Genomic DNA, 21,489 nt, shown 5'->3' with positions numbered 1-21,489 from the left:
TTTTGCACTCAGATTTCTAGCGTGTTCAGATGCATGTGACGTTATGTTGATTTGTGTAGTGTCTGATGCTGTATTAGCTGAGCATCAATATTTCCGCCTGCAGACCGTCCTGATAACGGCTCTGGTCAATATGGATATTAATAACCATCTGTCTCTCAGGTAAAGCCCTGACGTTCCTCCTCCTCCAGCCGCCCAGCCCCAAGCTGCCGGCCCACAGCACCATTCGGCGCACAGCCATCGATCTGATCGGCCGCGGCTTCACGGTTTGGGAGCCGTATATGGACGTGTCCGCGGTTCTCATGGGTCTGCTGGAGCTCTGCGCCGACGCCGAGAAGCAGCTGTCCAAGTGAGATGCACATTTTTTTACTGTACAACACAGAATCTCGGGGAATTTGGTGTATTTTAGATGAATAAGTCAAAAGTTTGGCTGTTAATTAAATCTCAAATCAAAAACTTCATCTCCAGAGAGATCTGAGAGTCACCAGTTTCCACCTGTACATTTGGGAAAGATTACTGTCAGAAACTCAGAGATCTTCAGTACAACCCGTCAAAATAAAAGTGTGGTTTAACTTGAAGAAATTATGACAGAAATATAGTAGTATTGTGCAGTACTCCTCAGTGTAATGAGACACATTTTTCACAAATCACAATTTTTTCTTCCATATTTTAACAGTAAACCTCTGTTGTGAAGCACTTTGCCTTTATTTACTAACCTTCGTTTTTGACAATAAATTAGGATTTTAATCACAAATCCAGAAAAATTCAAACACAACACAGAATTACTGAAAAAGTTAAACATTTCATTAATAATTTATTTTTAAATAAATTATTAAACTTTTCAAGTTTTATGAATTCAATTGATTTGACATGCTTTTTGATTATTACGTTTACAAATATATATATATTAATATATATTATTTTAAGTTATTAAAATGGCACATTTAAAATGGAATTTATTTATATATATATATATATATATATATATATATATTAGACTTGCCTTTTGAGTACTAAAATTTAATTTAGCCATAAAACAGAAACAAGAATATATATATATATATGTGTGTGTGTGTGTGTGTGTGTGTGTGTGTGTGTGTGTGTGTGTGTGTGTATAAAACACAATACAGGAAAATGTAAGCAGAAACTAATAAATGGATTTCATAGGGCCCTAAAAATGTGAAGAAAAAAATTAACGAATTGTTATTGAATTGTGTACGCTTTATTCTTTCAAATTATTAGACATGCTTTTTGATTACTAAAGTTTACTTAACCATGAAAATGGAATCCAGAAAATTTCAAATGAAAAAAAAAATAAAAAATTCCAGAAAATTATAGCAGACAATCCGGAATTTGAGAAAAAAATACAAATGGATTTCATATCAAAATGTATGTTTCATGATTTTGATTAATTAGACGTGTTTTTTGATTTATTTATTAAATTTTATTTAACCATAAAAAGTGTATCCAGGAAAATTTAATGAAATGGAAATAAAATAAATGATTTTTTTCCCAAAATAAATAAATAGAAATAAATAGTCAGTAAATGGTGTAAGTTTTATGTGTTAACTAGACATGATTTTTGATTACTACGTTTTTTGTTCAACTATTAAAATGGAATTCAGAAAAACTGAAAATTAAAAACAGCAGAGTCTAGAAATATTAAAATAGAAAAAAAAGAATTTGAGAAAACCTAAAGCCGATATCATAAGACCCTCTAGCTTAGTGTGCAGGGGTTTGAAACGCTCATAAGTAGCATTGGTTAGTTGTTCAGAGACTCAACGCTTATGAATCAGTTCTGAAGTCCTTTCTTCAGATTCTGCTCACCGCGCCGGCGTTTCCCCGGACAGATGAGAGGCAGGCTGTAATGCGATTGGAGCCCATTAATATGATGTAATGATGTCTCGTCCTCAGGATGGTGAAGACCTCCAACCGTAAGAGGAAACCCATTCGTCTGGGCCTTCACCTCCGCGCCCAAACGCCCGCAAACCAGCTTACGTCCAGCCTGACCCGCTCGTTAAGACGAAACCTGAGCCGAAAAAAATTTATTATGAGTACAAATATGTCTGCGTGGAGCGCGTGCTAATGCTGTTAGAGCCAAATGGCGCTCATTTTTCAGCCGTGATTACGCGTGGCGTATATGTGAGTCTTGAGTGGAACGATGAGGATGATGATGAAGATGATCTTTCTTCTTTGACCTCCAGACTGAAGCAGAGCAACGTTATCTGCTTTTAAAAAAGCAAATCTGTTTAGCGGCACTCGAAGACCTTTAGTTTGAGAGAGAGAGAGAGAGAGAGAGAGACAGGAAGTGATGCGCGTGATGTGATGAACTGAATGTTTTATGGAATCTGTACAAGTGCAGTTAAAAAGATGATGGTTCCAATTAGACCAGAGACAAGAAATATAATCTGCTGGCTAAATTAATTTTTATATAGCATTCAGTTAACGTAACATGAAGTGTATCTAGTTTTAAACATATCAAAATGTTTGCGATATATACAGTAGTCAACATTTAAAGTGGATCAGAAAAGTTCATCAAAGTTGTCCTAAGACAAGAACGCATTTTCTTTTTTTACGACAACTTTTATTAAAGGTTTTGATCCACTTCAAATGTTTTTTTTTTTCCATATTTTTTGTCTCATTTAAATTTTTTATCTAAATTACTAATTTAATTTAGCTACTCATTTAGACTCATCATGATGGGAAGATATATTTATATTTACGATAATCTAAATCCATTTTATTTTTATTTTTAATATATATATATATATATATATATATATATATATATATATATATATATATATATATGAATATAATTAGAGATGCACCAATTGCAATTTTTCTTGGCCGATTTCCGATTTTTTTGTAAGAGTGACCTGCCGATACCGATTTTTGCTGATTCCGATTTTTTTTCTAAAAACTATAATTGACAGCATACACAAAATCTATACCTTTTTTTTAAATGCAAAAAAAATATGTATATATATATATATATATTAAAAAAAATTAAGCATTACAATTTCCCCAATCTGGACAAAGCTGCAGATGTTCTCTCACTTAAACAACTCTCAAAATAAAGTGCTCTGTGACTAGAAATGTGTCATCTTTCACATCAAATTCTTACATTGTTTAAATTAATTCGGTTAGAATAATAAGAAACTGTAGAGCTGTTACCATTCATATGAAATCAGTATGAACAAACTCTCTTTCCACTGCAGCAAACACAGAAGCTGCATCTGAAGTGGCAAGTTTGAATGAGTGAGTCATTTAGATTCATTCATACGCTGATTCATTCAGAGACGAGGCAAGTGACTACTGTCTTTACAAATGGGTAACTGAATCATTGACTCACTTGATTCGTTCAAAAACGTGGATTCATTCAGTAACGATTTTTTTGCATAAAAACGTCTGAAATGTAAGTCAGTTAATTTTAACTTCTTGTTTATTGTTCTACTATTGTATAAAAGCACATTCCAATCGTGTTGAAACATTGATCTTGCAATGTTGTGTATCTAAATCATATATTATTATTTTTATTTTTTTACTACCGCAGTATGCATATAACTTTCCGTGTGCTGTTGCACTCATTTGTTTTGATTCCTGCACGAGTCTCTCTCACACGCTCTTTCAGGCTGCGCAAGGCACTGTATATATATATATATATATATATATATATACACACACACGCACATATATACAGTGCCTTGCGAAAATATTCAGACCCCTTCATTTTTTTTTTCACGTTTTATTTTGCTGTCTTATGTTAAACTGCTTTACATTACTTTTTTTCCACATCAGTCTACACTCCGTACACCATAGTGATAAAGCAAAAAATAGGTTTTTAACATCTTTGCAAATGTATTAAAAATAAAAAAAACTTAAGTGATACTATTGCATAAGTATTCAAATCTGGCACAGTTGAAATTTAGCTCAGAAGCATTTTTATTACTTGTAGATGTTACCTCACTTTGAGTGAAGTTAACCTGTGTCAAATTCAATTGAATGGGTATGATTTGGAAAGTCACACACATCTTAATGAAAGGTCTAACAGCTGAAAATGCATTTCAGAGCATAAAATAAGGTCAAAAGAACTGCATGTAGAGCTCAGAAACAGGTTTGCATCAAGCCACTTTAGAATCATGTAGTTTACACACATAAACATAATTAAATATTTATTATTACATTATTAAAAGAAAAATTATGTGTATTCATATATTTAAATATATTATAAAAAGTATTTTATTTTTTTTTTTTTATTTAAATGACCAGGATTTAGGATCTCTTTGGACCTTCCACAGCATCAGGAGAAGATACATAAATACTGTTGATCTTTAATTTTCAATGTTTTATATACGGAATATATAAATAAATATAGAAATATTTAAAAAATATTATTTATTTGACCAAAAATACGGTGTTTAGCTCTTTCTTTGAACTATTTCTACAGCATGATTGAAAGATAAATAAGCCTTTTACACAGAAAAAAAAAACTACTATTTCCCTAATTTATGGGGGGGGGGGGGATACATTTTTATAATTAACTACAAACCATCATCTGGTCTTTGAAACATTTCCTAAAGGTTAAAGATGTCCAATCACTGAGTTTTGTTAAAATGAATAAAATTAAATGAAATGAAAAGATAAAATAAAAACTGATGTGATTTGTCTGCATCACTCAATACAGAACAAAAGATAGAAAAGATCTGAGCTCCTCTCTAATATTCTCATCTTTCTTTCTCTCCTGTGGCTCATATTTTATGCTGACGCTCCTGAGATCAAAGTGATTGATCAGATATTGACGGATCAAGGAAGCGCTCGGCTTTAGAGACTCATTCATTAGCTCAATTACACACGCACACACACACACACACACACACACACACACACACACACACACACACACACCAGCAGTGTTAAAGCTACTTTGAAACTCTAGTTTGTAGAAGTTACTCACAGATGAGCTTGAAATGTTTTAGCATTCTTTAAATATAGTTTGCCTTAAAATGCAAATCAGAAACTGAGTTTAATCTTATTTTTATATACTTTATATTTCGTATTTTTGTCTTTTAAAGCAGTTTGTGAAGGTCAGACTCTCTTTGATTTGCATCGAATGGTAGAACGCAGGGCAGGGATCATCATGAAGGTTTTTCACGACTGCTGCTGTTCGAGTTCACACTTACAGCCGTGTTAAGATCGTTTATGTAGCGCAGAAGCTGTGAGCTTTGAACAGGGTTTATCGACTCGTCCGCTGGATCGAGTTTGAGCGCTGAGATCTGAGCACTTTCTCTCACCTCTCTCTCTCTCTCCCTCTCTTCTGTGTAATGTGTTTGTGTAATTGTTCATCAGATGATGCTGCTTCATATGTGATCTGTACTTTGAGAGTCTCTGAAGGTCGACAGAGAAACTGGAAAGAAAAATCTCTTAAAGCCCCAGTTTAAATCATGCAGGAGAAACAGTTCTAACAGTTTTTAGAAATGTAATCTTTGTATTCATGTTGGCTTCATACTTAATGTATGTTTTTTAATTACATTTCTCATAATTAATAAAGATTATATGCAATATTGATTAATATATTAATATCATTTTAATTGAAACCTTTTAATTAAATTAATTTTTATTATGCATAAAAATATATGTATACTTTTATAAACCTTTTAATTTTTTTTCTCTGACTGTATATATATATATATATTAATCATATATTTTTTACCAAATTTATTTTTTCTCCACATGCATAAAAGTATATAATATAATATTAATATTTAATATAACTATTTAAAAAATATTTATTACTCTGAATGCAGGCAAGTATATAATAATATACTATAATATAATAATATAATATGATATGATATGATATATGATATGATATGATAAGATATGATATGATATATGATATATGATATATGATATAATTTTCTAAAAACTTTTGTTTTCTCCAGATGCATAAAAGATATATCATAAAACATAGTGATTCATCAAAATTTCATATTTCATTTCATATTTGACATATTATGGGAAGACTTTATTAGTGTATTTCTGGCCGGTTGTTTCTTTCTCTCTCTCTCTCTCTCTCTCTCTCTCTCTCTCTCTCTCTCTCTCTCACCCCCACTCTCTCTCTCTCTCTCTCTCTCTCTCTCTCTCTCTCTCAACACAAACAAACAAAAAAATTTGGGCTGTCGCTTGTGTGTTAGCATGTTTTAGCCGCGCGTGTGACACAGAGAACATTAAAGTCACGGCTCAGGCTTTGATCACATGCTGTCATGCGCGAGACACACACACACACACACACACACACACACACACACACAGGGTGATTTGTTAACAAGGGGCCTCTCACAGATGTAGATCGTGTGTGTGAGTGACTCCATTGACCCCGGGCTCACATTATAATGTGTGTGTAATGGTTTGACTCTATATTTGTGTTTAGCATCTCAATGGGTCTTCCTCTGAGCCCCGGCGCTGACTCGGCCCGATCGGCCCGTCACGCCCTCTCCCTGATCGCCACCGCCAGACCGCCCGCCTTCATCACCACCATCGCTCGAGAGGTAACACACACACACATGCACGAAATAACATTTAGCATTTATTCATTCATCACACATTTATTATTACTCAGAAGTGTCTTAATAGACACTGTGCATTTTTAAATTGAATTCTGAACAAATTCTAAACTAAGTTAATTCTGATGACACTGAGATGTACTTAAATACACATGATGCACACACAACACATCTGTACATAAAACCACAAGACTCTCTGAAATGTCTCCATTTATTTTTTTAAAGTTACTTTTTATTGTGTTATGACCCCTTTACAATAAACCATAATTTTTAGATTTTTTACTTAATTTTGTATAGTAAAAAATATGTTAATGTCAACAAATTAATTTTGTAAAAAAAAAAAAAAAAAAGTTATTACAATTTTCTTTTAATTAGTTCATTCAGATTCTTAAAATGAAACATGTAAATTGGCATCTAATTGATTTGTCTGTGATTCAGTTGTAGTAAACGTTTTTACATTTTTGATTGAATGTAGACTTAAATTGCCTACACAATTAATTTTGTAGACAATTTTATTCTAAAATTGAACAGTTGTTCTTAATTGTTCTTGATGTTTTGTATAACATTAATTAATATTATGCTGAATTTAACTAAACATTTAAAAATGACACAAAGAAAGAAAGGTACAGTACATGCAAAAATACACATAGTTTTATGCACAAATAGACAAGCAGCACAAACATTTATACACTCACACAACTCAGATACATGCATTAAACCATAAAACTCACTTCTGTGAGTGTCTTCTTAAGTGTGTGTTTGTCATTGACGTGGAGTGTGAGTGTGTGTGTGTGTGTGTGTGTGTGTGTGTGAGAGAGAGAGAGAGAGAGAGAGAGTGTGAAAGTGTGTGTGAGTTTGTGTGTGTGTGTGTGTGAGAGAGAGAGAGAGAAAGTGTGTGTGTGAGAGAGAGAAAGTGTGTGTGTGTGTGTGTGTGTGTGAGAGAGAGAGAGAGAGAGAGTGTGTGTGTGTGTGTGTGAGAGAGAGAGTGTGAAAGTGTGTGTGAGTGAGTTTGTGTGTGTGAGAGAGAGAGAAAGAGAGTGTAAGTGTGTGAGTGAGAGTGTGTGTGTGTGTGTGTGTGTGTGTGTGTGTGTGTGTGTGTGTGTGTGCTACACTGTAAGGACCAAATGTCCCCACAAGGAGAGTAAAACCTGACATTTTTGACATTGTGGGGCTCGGCCTGCGGTTATTAAAAGTGATTAAAAATAGTTAATGATGTTTATCTGAAAGTGTAAGAATGCAAACAGGTTTTCTGTAAAGGGTTAGGGTTGGGTTAGGGGGCAGAAAATATTGTTTGGTCAATATAAAAGTAATAGAAGTCTATGGAAAGTCCCCACAATTCACAGAAACAAACGTGTGTGTGTGTGTGTGTGTGTGTGTGTGTGTGTAGGTTCACAGACACACAGCGATGCAGTCCCAGGGCTCTCAGTCTCAGCAGAACGTTCACACCACGACTCTCGCTCGCGCCAAAACTGAAATCCTGCGCGTCATGGAGATTCTCATCGAGAAGATGCCGTCTGATGTGGTGGACCTGCTGGTGGAGGTACACAGACACATGCTAACCGCTAACACTGCTACACTACAGATCACCTTACACACAATACCTGCTGATGAGAAACAGCCCCAGAGTGTCAAACACACTGTGTCCCGCAGGTGATGGACATCATCATGTACTGCATTGAAGGCTCTCTGGTGAAGAAGAAAGGCCTGTCCGAGTGTTTCCCAGCCATCTGCAGGTCAGTGTGTCTTTATGAATTTGTGTGTGCATGCGTTACAATAATATCATTAGAATATTATATTATTTTTTATTAATATTTTTGTTTTTGTAATTTTCTTGTGCAATATATTTTTATATATTAAAATATATTATATATTATTAATTATTTTTTATATAATTAATTTTAGTTAATTTGTTTTGTAATTTTCTCACATGGTTTTGTTATTTTAATTAGTTTTTTTATATATATATTTCTAAATAGATTTTAGTCATTTTTGTATGTGGTTTTGTCATTTTTATTAGTTTTAGTTTTTCTTTTATATTTCTACATTGATTTATTTTTATTTTGTATTTCAGTTTTAGATCAGTTTCGGATTTACATTAGTAATTTTAGTACTTCAACTTATTTCAGTTAGTTTTTCTTCTAATATTTATCATTTATTTAGTTTTATTTCAACTAATTTCAGTTAACAAAAATATTTTTAAATAGTTTAATTTTTAGTTAATTTAACTATATAATAATATAACTGCTATAATTATAAATGACAGATGGTAAGTTATTTTACCGTCATGTAAATATTATAGAAATGAACTTATGAGTGAAGAAGTTAGTAACTTTCAGTGACTTTTGATTTTAGCGTCACCGGCACTGATTACTAACAAAGCCGTTTTATTAATTGGTCACTGATATACTTATAAAACTGATGACGGCTCAAACGAGCAGCTCATTGATCTCAACGGGTCAGAGGTCAAACCTCAGGTGACAGCGATTGATGCATATTTGATGGATTAAAGTCCTTAGATAGGCTAAACCCAATTTGCATACTACCATTATAAGGTATATGAAGAATGCAACATTATGTTTTTCAATAATTAGTATGCTAATGTATTAATTTAGCATGCATCCCATTATCTCAGAAATAAGTGATTTTTTTTGCATTTTTGATTGAATTTTGTGTGCTAATCTGTAATTTTTCAAAATGCAAATTTTACAAAATGTCGACAAAATTAATTTTGTGAAAAAAATAATGCACATTTTTCATATTTTTAAAAAATATTTATTTACTTATTACATGTTGTTTATTATTTATGACAAGTAAACAAATATTTTGCATTTATTATTTTTATAAAAAATTATAAAAGTTTTTTAATACTAAAAATTATTATATTTAATTAAATGTCTACAGAATTAATTTTGGTAAAATTCATTTCATTTTGAAAATACATTTTGGATTGATTATTTTTAAAAATTTTGATACTACAATTGTAATTGAATTACACAAAATTACATTAAATAATAAATGTCAATAATTTAAAAATGTAACTTAATAAAAAGTTACTTAATTATTTTTATTTTGTGTAAAAACTAAATTAAAATTCTTAAATTAAAATAATTTATAAATAATTTTTATAGTAAAGTAATGAGTTGATTTATCACACTGAAATAAAAAAAGTAATAAAATAATTTGAAGAATATTTATTTATGTATTATTTGTTGCTTACTATTTATTATGACTCAGTTATAACAAAATTATTTAGCATTTTTGATTGAATTTTGTATACTACAAATTTAATTTAATAACATAAAATATAAACTAAAAAGTACAATTTTAATTATTTTTAAATTAAATTTAAATAATTAGATTTCACGGTTTACAAATTATTTGGTAGAAAAAGAAGTTGATTTAGAATCATTCTCAAACTGCTGGAGCTCATGGTATCCTGCAGTAGTGATCTAGTGTGTGTTTCCTCTCATCTCTCTCTCTGCAGGTTTTATATGGTGGCGTACTGTGATCGCAGCTATCGCATCGCTGTCGGCGCCCGTCAGGGTTCAGTGGCTCTTTATGACGTTCGCACTGGAAAGTGCCAGGTAAGCGAGCGGCGTCTCTGTGGCGAGTGTGTATGGGTGCTCACCTGGTGCGCAGGTGTCCCTCAGAGGGCAGAGGTGCATGATGGGAAGCGCTGTCCTGCAGAGACAGAGATTGTGTGATCGATCCGGTCCAGCATCATGATGTCACAGCTGGGGTCACATGACTGCTCCGAGCTCGGCATGTGTGTGTGTGTGTGTGTGTGTGTGTGTGAGTAATACTCTGCCTAAGAAACACACTGCCTCTGGGTTGAGTTGATAAGAGACAGACCGAAACACTCAGTCAAAACTGTGGACAGACTTGACTACATTTTTTTCTGTATAAAAAAAAACTGTATATGCATTTATACAAATTGTAGTGTGTGTGTGTATATATATATATATATATATATATAATATATATATATATAGTATATATATATAATATATATATATATATACACACACACACACACACACACACTGTTGTTCAGAAGTTTGAGGTTGGTGAGATTTTTGAAAGAGTCTCTTCTGCTCACCAAGGCTGCATTTATTTGAACAAAAATTTGGTAAAATCAGTAAATAGTGAAAAAAAAAAGTAATTTAAAATATCTGTTTTCTGTGTGAATCTCTGTTAAACTATAATTTATTTCTGTGATGCGCAGCTGTATTTTCAGCATCATTACTGCAGTCTTCAGTGTCACATGATCTTCAGAAATCATTCTAATATGCTGATTTGCTGCTCAAGAAACATTTCTGATTATTATCAATGTTGAAAGAGTTGTGCTGCACAATATTTCTGTGGAAACCGTGATGCATTTTATTTTTCAGGATTAAAAGATTAATAGAAAGTTCAAAAGAACAGCATTTATTTGAAAAAGCAATCTTTTGTGATTATAAAAATCTTTACTGGCACTTTTGATCAATATAATACGTCCTTAATGAATAAAAGTATTCATTTCTTCTTATTTTTTTAATAAAACACCTTACTGACCCAAACCTTTGGTACAGTAATGTCTATTAATTATTATTTTTACAAAAACATTTTAAAAAGAACATCTCTGTGTGTGTGTGTGTGTGTGTTTTTTTTCTCTCTCTCCTCTCTCTCTCACACACACACACACACACAGAGGACCCACGGTAGTGTACGTCACTGTCTTCAGATCAGTGTTTGTGTTTCAAACCCTGATGAAGATCATGTGATCAGTGATGTCCGTCTCCGTGGCCAGAGCATTATGGGATGTGCATATGATCTGATCGCCGGGTCCCCAGACAGCGATTTCACAGAGATTTGATCTGGAGAACTGTAAACAACCTAAAATCAATCCTTCAATCAATTCAGCTGTGAGACCCAATCTAACTGTCTCTCACACACACACACACTACAATACAACACACACACTTACTTGCATATGTGGTTCATGGGGACTCTCCATAGTGTGTGTGTGTGTGTGTGTGTGTGTGTGTGTGTGTGTGTGTGTGTGTGTGTGTGTGTGTGTGTGTGTGTGTGTGTTTTGTCAGTGTTTCCTGATGCAGCACATTTTCTCTTCCTGTGTGTGTGTTCTGTTGTGTTGGTGGATATAGTTCATATGTCTCTCATCATATAGTCTGCTTCACACTGCAGCTTTTTCTGCTCCGCCCACTTAAACAGGAAGTGATCGTTTGATTGACACATGAGATGTTTATAACAGTAGAGCAGATACTGACATAAACTGATCTAAATATCAGTCATCACTCTATATCTCCAATAACAAGATGAGATGGAAATGATCCAAACATATAATGCAGTGATTGAGAGATGAAGAAATAAAGCTGAGATGTTCTGGAGGCTCGTGAAGATCATTCCTCCGCTGAGGAACAGTGAAAGTAAAGCTTCTGGAAACAAACGCTGCTCAAAAGATCCTGATGATTCAGATTTGAGACTAAAACATGATGATGGAGAAATCAAGTAAAGCTGAGCTGCTTCAGTCCAGGAAGAGTTCATCTGGAGATATTACTGCAGTTATTCTGACCTTTACTTGAGAAGAACACGAGAAGCAGCAGCTGAAGCTGGACGTTAATCACTCTAAAAACTCTAAACTATGAATCAGATGACAGAAGACATGGAGTAGATTGAGTGTGAAACAGGTGCATATCAAATATGATACAGGAGGGTTTAAATCACATATAATCAAAGACTAAAACCTAAACTGAATCCAAACTTTAAAAATATATTTAAAATCCACAACAAAAACACCTCTTTCTCTTAAAAAAAAAAAGAAACCTAGTTAATTTAATTATTATTTTGATTATATTATCTGGTCTTTATTATTATTATTATTATTATTAATTTATTTATTAAATCATAATTTCATGTGCATGTATTATTTTTACATCATGGCAGTACTCTTTAGTATCAATGATGTACTATTAGAATTTTTTTTTAAGTTGTTTTTATTTTAGTAACAGTTTTAGTATTTTTGTTGTGTTTTGTGATTTTTATTAGTTTTTTTAATATGCCCTTATAGTAATTACTCGTTTTTTTAGTTTAAGTTATTTGAAAAGTAGCTGCTTATATTTAAGTTAAACTTTATTTTAAGTAACAGATTTTTTATTTTAGTAACAGTTGTAGTATTCTTTGTGTATTTTTGTGATTTTATTATTTTTTATTTTATTTGTAAATTTTTTTTAATATTTTATTTTTTTTATGTGCCCATAAAGTAATTACTCGTTTTTTTTTTTTGTTTGTTTTAGTTATTTGGAAATTAAATGAAAAAAAAAAAAAAAAACACAAAAAAAAAAAAAAACACTTTTTTCTTTCTGTGTTTCTTTTCGTGCGTTCATTCTTTTTAGCTTGTGAGTGTGTGTAGCTTGTATTTAAGTTAAACTTTATTTTAAATAACAGATTTTTTATTTTAGTAACAGTTTTAGTATTCTTTGTGTATTTTTGTGATTTTATTATTTTTATTTTATTTTTTAATATTTTAATTTTTAATTTTTTTTATGTGCCCATATAGTAATTACTAATTTTTTTTTGTTTTAGTTATTTGGAAAGTAACTGAAATAAAATGTTTAAGGTTTAAAAAAACACACACACACACACACACACACACACATATATATATATATATATATGTATATGTGTGTGTGCGTGTGTGTGTGTGAGAGTGTGTGTAGCTTGTATTTAAGTTAAACTTTATTTTAAATAACAGATTTTTTATTTTATTAACAGTTTTAGTATTTTTTGTTGTTTTTGTGATTTTTATTAGTTTAGTTTTGTTTTAGTTATGTCCATATAGTAATTATTATTATTTTTTTTTTAGTTTTAATTATTAGGAACGTAGCTGAAATAAAATAAGTGTAAGATTTTTTATTATATATATAATATATATATATATATATATATATATAGCTTATATTTAAGTTTCAAGTAACAGAATTTATTTATGTATTTTTTGTGATTTACGTTTTGAATATAATAACCCTGCTTTGTGGATTTTAACGCACACAGAAAGTCATTCCCAGTTGATTTTCCTGAAGAGACTCACTCTTGACTGTGTATTTCTGTGGTGATCTGACAGGCCAATATTTCTGGCGTCCCGTCTTTTATATCATCAGACATATATACAATACCAGACTCGAGTCAGATGATGCTTGATCTATAATAATGAGATATTTTAGAGATTTAGCGTGCTGCTCTCATATCGCCGCGCGTGTCTCTAATCTAATGGCTGTGTTATGAGGGGGTTTTTCTGACAGGCCGGACGGATTATTGCGTTCCAGCGGCTGTTTATTATTCCCACGGCTGCTGTACATTTCAGCACCTGATTGGATCAAACACTCATTTACAGACCATTATTATACAGTCGTCTGATGCTCTGCTGTCCTGTTCACAGTGTCTGTGTTCATCAGAAAACACAGAACTCAGTCATGAAAACATCCTAAATCAGACAACAATGCTGATCAAAATGCTATTAATAAAATGTTTTATAATGTTATCATCAAGACAATAACTGCTTAATAAATTTGGTATAACATGATGCTACCATAATGAATTAATAACGATAACATAAGAAAAGTTGCTGAATGCTGCGCAGGTGATGATCTGTAAATATATGGGTGCCTTGGAATACATCTATAATAAATATCTTGGTTTATGAATATGATAATCATTCATTACTGTCACAATACTCTTCTGTAAGGCTATTTTTGTGATTTTTGTTTTTAATTATATCGTAAAGTTATATATAAAGTATACTGAAATAAATATTGATTTATTATATAGTGATAATATATTTATAATATTCAATTATATATTTATTTATTTATTTGTTTATTTTGAAAATGACACTATATTGAGGCATGTCAGCAGTCTCTTCACTGTGGTACCCGTCTCAATCCCACAATGCACTAGTGCAGGTGCCTTTTCTTTCAGTACAGTTAACCGTGATGCGTCAGGAAGAGATGTTTTCTTACAGCAGATGAACATGAATGAGATGTTTGAGCAGTGATACAGAGATGGCTGTCTAAACCTGTGCCTGTTTGTATTTCCACAGCACATTCATGGACATAAAGGACCCATAACGGCGGTGTCCTTCGCACCGGACGGACGATATCTCCACACACACCAAAACTCACAGACACACACACCTCCTTCTCACATGAAAACACCCCACACCTCACACCTATATACAAAAAGACACACTCAAAAACAATACAAAAAATAAAACAAAGAAGTAGAATTAACTTTTTCACTAGAAAAGCATAAAATGGTCAAGATAATTGTCAGCTACATAAACCCTTGTTTGAAAGTAAAAAAAAAAAAAAGATTTAAAATTTGTCATTTAGAGACTGAGAGTGGCTAAATATTTAAATAGAAATAGTATAAATATAATTATAGATAGTTTAATACTTAATAAACAAACTCCAGCTGGTCCAATATAATATAAAAACATAAGTAAATATAAAAGTTAATAGAAATATAAAAATAAAAATAAATAGAAATATAAAAATATAAATGTACATAAAAATTTACAAAAAAAAATAAAAAAAAAAAAAAAATAAAAAAAAATAAAAATAAAGTAAAAAATGATAAAAAAAATATTGATATAAATGTAAATCTAAACTAATATTAATGTAAATGCAAGTGTAAATATAAAAATATAAACGTATTATAAAAAAATACATACATGTAAAGTTAGATTTTGCAAATGTAAATATACATATAAATATAAAAATAGAAATGTAAAAAATAAAAGTATAATATAAATATTCAGAAATGAATGAAGTATAAGAGTAGTCTGTTTTATGGTGCTACTGTATTTGAGATGAAATGTGAAGCAGTGTCCCGCGGTTAGATGTGATGTGACAGTCGTCTGAACAGAGACTCAGAGCGTCCCGTGAGCGTCTGTCCTGAGCAGGTCTTTCAGAAACACCGTCGAGTCGTCTTCTCTTCTCTTCCTGTGTGTGTGTGTGTGTGTGTGTGTGTAAGAATGTCTTCCAGGCTAATGGTATCATTACTGTAAGGCTAAACCGGGCCGTCTGAATGGTGTGTGTGTGCTAATGAATTCTCCAGTCCTCCTGGGTCCGCAGGCGTCCGCCTCGCGCTCGCCCAGGCTGGGATGAGGGCGACTGGCCGTCTGACACCGCTGAAGCCCTACCCTCTCTGGAGCACCGTGTGTGTGTGTGTGTGTGTAGACTGACTGACTCAGTGTGTTGGAACTCTAGAGCTTCCTGTGTGTGTGTGTGTGTGTGTTTCTCTTATCTTACATGGCTCCATCTCATGTTCAGATTTGTCAAATTTGTTCAGATTTTGGTCTGTTTTTGCAGCATGTGATCATGTGATTATTGGCGTCTCTCTCTGTTCAAGCTCAATCAGTTCTTCTGTTAATTTTTGCATGTAGTCTCAACGAATCAATAAAAATATCAAAAATTTATGAAATATATAGACTATAAGAAATATAAATAAAAAAACATAAACAATTACAAACCATCCATCATTCTATCCATCCATCAATCATTCCTTCTATCCATCTTTCTATCCATCTTTCTGTCTCTATCCATATAAATCCATCCATCCATCATATGGTGTTTCTTCTATCCATCTTTCTATCCATCAATCATCTGTCATCCCTTCATTATCCAGCTTTTCTATATCCATCTTTCTGTCATCCATTCATTATTCTATCCATCTTTCTATCTATCCATCTTTCTGTCATCCATTCATTATTCTATCCATCTTTCTATCCATCCATCATTCTATCTATCCATCCATCAATCATTCATTCTATCCATCTTTATATCCGTCCATCCATCATTCTATTCATCTTTGTCATCCATCCATTATTCTATCCATCTTTCTATCCATCCATCCATCCATCCATCAGTCCATCCATCAATCATTCTTTATCCACCCATCCATCCATCATTCTATCCATCTTTCTGTCATCCATCCATCAATCATTCATTCTATCCACCTTTTATCCATCCATCATTCTATCCATCATGATTTCTCTACAAGAAATCATCCATTGTGTTATTGGTGTTTCTTGTTGTGTGGGTACTTATTTGCAGTTCTAGCCACGTTTATCCATCCATCATTCTATCCATCATGCATCCATGATTCTATCCATCTTTCTATCCATCCATCCGTCCATCATTCTATCCATCCATCATTCATTATTCTATCCATCCTTTCATCCATTGTTTCATCCATCCATCCATCATTCTATCCATCATGCATCCATGATTCTATCCATCCATCCATCCATCCATCCATCCATCATTCATTATTCTATCCATCCTTACATCCATTGTTTCATTCATCCATTGTTTCATCCATCCATCCATCATTCTATCCATCATGCATCCATGATTCTATCCATCCATCATCCATCCATCATTCATTATTCTATCCATCCTTTCATCCATTGTTTCATTCATCCATCATTCATTATTCTATCCATCCTTTCATCCATTGTTTCATTCATCCATCCATCCATCATTCTATCCATCTTTTCATCCATTGTTTCATTCATCCATCCATTATTCTATCCATCATCCATCCATCAACCATCGTTCCATCCATCCATCCTATAAAGCTATAAATGTCAAGGCTTTTTAAACTTTTTTCAAACAAGGTTTTGTCTAGCTAACATTTAAAGTTTGTCTTGACAATATTTGCTTTTCTAAAAAAAAAGTTCAAATAGTTTTAATCCTACTTGCATTAAAATCTGAATTCCAGTTGTGCCTCTAGATTGGAAGCTGTTTCCAGTTTTCAGGAGCTGAATTGAAGTGTAAAGGCTTTTTCAGTTCTGTTCTGAATGATGCAGAAAACTGATGTATATTTATTAGGGCTATAAATCAATATTTTTTTTTTTATCTAATTAATTATATGTGTCGATTATTTAATCTGATTCATCGCAAATTACATTTGTCTGTAAAAATACCCCCAAAAGATTATTTAAAGCTATTTTTGTGTTAAGTGAGAAAGTATTAAGTAGACATTACAAATAGTACATTTAGAAATAAATATTTTATTTGATTCAACATAAAATGTATTACACATAAACGTCTAGGCTACAACGGCCCAACATAAACTATGGAACTTAAAAAACTATCATTTGTGAAAGGTCTCAGTTTTCTTATTTTTCTGTTAATACAATGAAAGTCATTGGTAACCAAACCAGCTTTGTTACCAACAGTCTTCAGAATACCTTCTTCTGTGTTCCACAAAAGAAAGCAAGTCATTCAGGTTTGAGTAAATGATGACACAATTACATTTTTTGGGGTGAACTATCCCTTTAAAGTTTTTTTTTTCCCCTTTTTCCCCCACATTTGCCCTCGTGGTATTCAGACATAAACAGCACTCGTGTGATAGGCCTACTGCTCGTGTGATATCGCTTATCATGTGATAGAAATATGAGACAAAAACTCATACAGGAGCATTTTTGCCCTAATATCTGGAATTCTAGGGCATAACTAAATTTATGAGGTTGTTGTCTGGCATCATAGGCCTATTTGTCAACAATTAACTGTATGAAATGTAAGATGAAGTACAACGTATCTGGGGGCGGAGCCAGTCAATTAACTGCGTTAATATACTTTATTTGCACTATTTTTTCATAACTAATTAATTAACGCATTAAACTGACAGCCCTAATGTGTGTGTGTGTGTGTGTGTGTGTGTGTGTGTGTGTGTGTGTGTGGTGTGTGTGTGTGTGTGTGTGTGTGTGTGTGTGTTGGTGTGTGTGTGAGGGAAGCACAAAAGCAGTCATAAGTCGCTGGGGTATATTTGTAGTAATAGTCCAAAAAATACATTGTATGGGGGTCAAAATTATTGCAAATTTTTCTTTTATGCCAAAAATCATTCGGATATTAAGTAAAGATCATGTTCCATGAAGATATTTTGTAAATTTCCGATCTTAAATATATCAAAACTTAATTTTTGATTAGTAATATGCATTGCTAAGAACTTAATTTGGACAATATTTAATATTTAGATTTTTTTGCACCCTCAGATTCCAAGATTTCCAAATATTGTCCGATCCTAACAAACCATACATCAGTGGAAAGCTTATTTATTCTGTGTCTTCCTCTCTGTGTCTCAGATGAACACGTCTCTGTTGGGCAGCATCGGGATGTTGAACTCGGCTCCTCAGCTGCGCTGCATCAAAACCTATCAGGTTCCTCCGGTCCAGCCGGCGTCGCCCGGATCCCAGAACGCCCTCAAACTGGCCCGCCTCATCTGGACCTCCAACCGCAACGTCATCCTCATGGCCCACGACGGCAAGGAGCACCGCTTCATGGTCTGAGGGGTCAGGGGTCACGTGACCTTTGACCTCCCCAGCTGAGCTGTCAACTGGTTTACACTCTTCCCATTCATCCCTCTTATTAAATAAACAAAATAAATTTTTTTTTTAATAATTTTTTACTACTATATAAAAATAATAAAAAACTACAGCACACCAAAAAAACGTTTTTGTGCTTGAAGGTCAAGTGAGGTTTTGAATACGAGTATTTTTGTTTGATTTGCACAAATTCTCTCCGGTTGACTCGCTGAAGCTGTTTTATCATTCCGGCGATATAAACACACATTTCACTCGTTTGGTCTAAATCAGAGAAAGACCCCACCTGATCCCATCCTCCTTGATGTTATTTATAATCGCAGAATCCTCATTCGTGCTGAATGGCTCGAGTCATATCGTGGTATCGTGTGTCATAGGAGTTATTTTCAGGAATGGTTTTTGTTTGCGCTCGTGCTGTAGTCGTGAACTCTTTCGGTTTGCTGTTGTCTGTGTTTTTGAGTCGTAGGTTCATGTGAAGTCACTGGCACTGAAATACACGTGTAAAAACAGTCGCGTTCGCTTTTCTGTGCTGTAATCCACTGATAGAGAGCTGTGTACTAGACACACACTGTAACAAAACACATACAAATCTGCATCTGCAATTTCACAGCAGCAGATGAGCTTTGAGAAATCACTGTTTCATCCCACAATTAACAACAAAAATAAATGTTATATTTGCGTAAAGAACTATTTTAGGATTATTAAGGTTTTTTTTGCATTGTGCGGTGTTCTTCATTAAAATTAAATCTATTTTTAGGATCAAATTCTGATTACTGTAATAAAAAAGTAATTATCATAACTGTAATAAACATTTAAAATAAGTCAAATTAATTATAGCATTCAAATCAGCAAATTGTAATATAATTTATTTACGAGTTTTAATTTTTTTTCTTATGAAAATAACCATAATCACAATACAAAAACAGAATGATTAAACTGCATTTGTGTGAATAGGCAATTATTCAATCATAATAGTCTTAAATCTTAAAATAGGCTACATTTTCATTATGCAAATTATAATTTCTTATTTTCACAGCTTGCTTAATAAATTCTGTATTTCATCCCTAAACCAAATTAATTATCAATCAATTATATATATATATGTATTTGTATATGTATATGCATGTATATGTGTGCATATTTTTATATATATATATATATATATATATATAGGATTAAGCTTTTTTGCATTGTGCTGTATTTTTCATTGCAATCAAACACATTTCCATTGCCAAATTATTACTGTAATATAAACAGCATTCTCATACAGTAATGCAGTAATAAACTAAATAAATAAAATTAATTTTGCAGAATTAAAAACAGCATAAATGTTAAAAATAATTTCTTGAGAATAACTGAGATCAAAATACAAAAACATAATGATTAATTAAACATAATTAACTCTTAATGGTCCTAAAATAGGCTGTATGTTCTTTACGCAGAATGTAATTTCTTCTGTTTGATTTTGGGATAAATATCAGGCGTTCGTCTGGAGAATAATCACAAAGCTGCGAGTTTAAGCATGTCGACAGTTTTCACACATCTGAGAAAATAAAAAAACACTTTCCCTCCATGATAGTTTACTGTGTCACGTTCACAGGATCTCAGAAAATGACTGAAGAATGAGTGTTTAAAGACGTCTAAAGCCGTGTGTGTGTGTGTGTGTGTGTGTGTGTGTGTGTGTGTGTGTGTGTGTGTGTGTGTGTGTGTGGTGTGTGTGTGTGTGTGCTGTGTGTCTGGCGTTTTTCCCATGACATTTATTTGTATGTTTATACTAAAACTAATGGAAAAGTCCTTGAACGTCCCGTGAACTGACGCAAAACTCTAATCATAGGATGATTGATTTTTTTCCCTGCATATATTAGTTTCCCCCCCACCCCCCATCTCTGGCGTGACTCGTCGTATAAATGGACATAAATACAAATGCTTTATCTGTAGATTAGATGTGAAATGCTCAAGACTCATGTGTGTGTGAGAAATAATGGTACAACATTCACTATATCAAGCCCTGCTTTAACGCTGTTGCTGGATAATAAATCTCGTTGTGTAATTGTGTTAATAAAGGTAAACGTGAGAATCAGCTGTGGTGTTTGTTTCATTCACACACTGAACACACATCAGATGCAGATTCACTCTCGCTCATGTCATACACAACTGTTCTAGACAGAAAATTATTACAGAACTAGTCTTTTGACAGTATGGTTTTAAAATTGTATTGTTGCTTTATTTATTTTCTATTTTTTACAGATATCAACAGCTCAAAGTTACATTTTATTAAAAAAATTTACCTTTTATTTTTTGCTATTATTTATATTTTGTTGTTATTTATTTATGTCTCTTTTTTGCAGATATCAACTGCTCAATTTTATGGCAGTTTTTAAAACATTTTAGTGCAATTTTATTTTTTGTTGTTTTCATTTTATTAGTTTAGCAATTATTTGTAGATGATATATGCTCAAAATGTTTTTTTTTTCAGTCAATTTATTTATTCCAATTTATTACAAATGTCACTTGTTTAAAGTCAAAAATTTCATCACTATA

At 32.7% G+C, this 21,489-nt stretch overlaps 1 protein-coding gene across 1 annotated transcript in view; it reads left to right on the top strand.

Annotated features, from left to right (window-relative positions):
• Positions 1 to 18,997, top strand: part of LOC109080730 (WD repeat-containing protein 7) — a 109,365-nt gene extending 90,368 nt beyond the window's left edge. Inside the window, 7 exon segments of the mRNA XM_042747827.1 lie at positions 160 to 346; positions 6,431 to 6,548; positions 7,951 to 8,103; positions 8,214 to 8,296; positions 10,048 to 10,147; positions 14,659 to 14,749; positions 18,698 to 18,997. Coding sequence (XP_042603761.1) covers positions 160 to 346; positions 6,431 to 6,548; positions 7,951 to 8,103; positions 8,214 to 8,296; positions 10,048 to 10,147; positions 14,659 to 14,749; positions 18,698 to 18,915 — 950 coding nt within the window. The 3' untranslated portion in view covers positions 18,916 to 18,997.
• The last annotated feature ends 2,492 nt before the right edge of the window (positions 18,998 to 21,489 follow it).

The sequence above is a fragment of the Cyprinus carpio genome, chromosome B21, assembly GCF_018340385.1.
Source record: "Cyprinus carpio isolate SPL01 chromosome B21, ASM1834038v1, whole genome shotgun sequence".
Taxonomy (NCBI): Eukaryota; Metazoa; Chordata; class Actinopteri; order Cypriniformes; family Cyprinidae; genus Cyprinus; species Cyprinus carpio.
The sequence above is the reverse complement of the archived record's forward strand: the minus strand, read 5'-3'. Positions and strand labels throughout refer to the sequence as shown.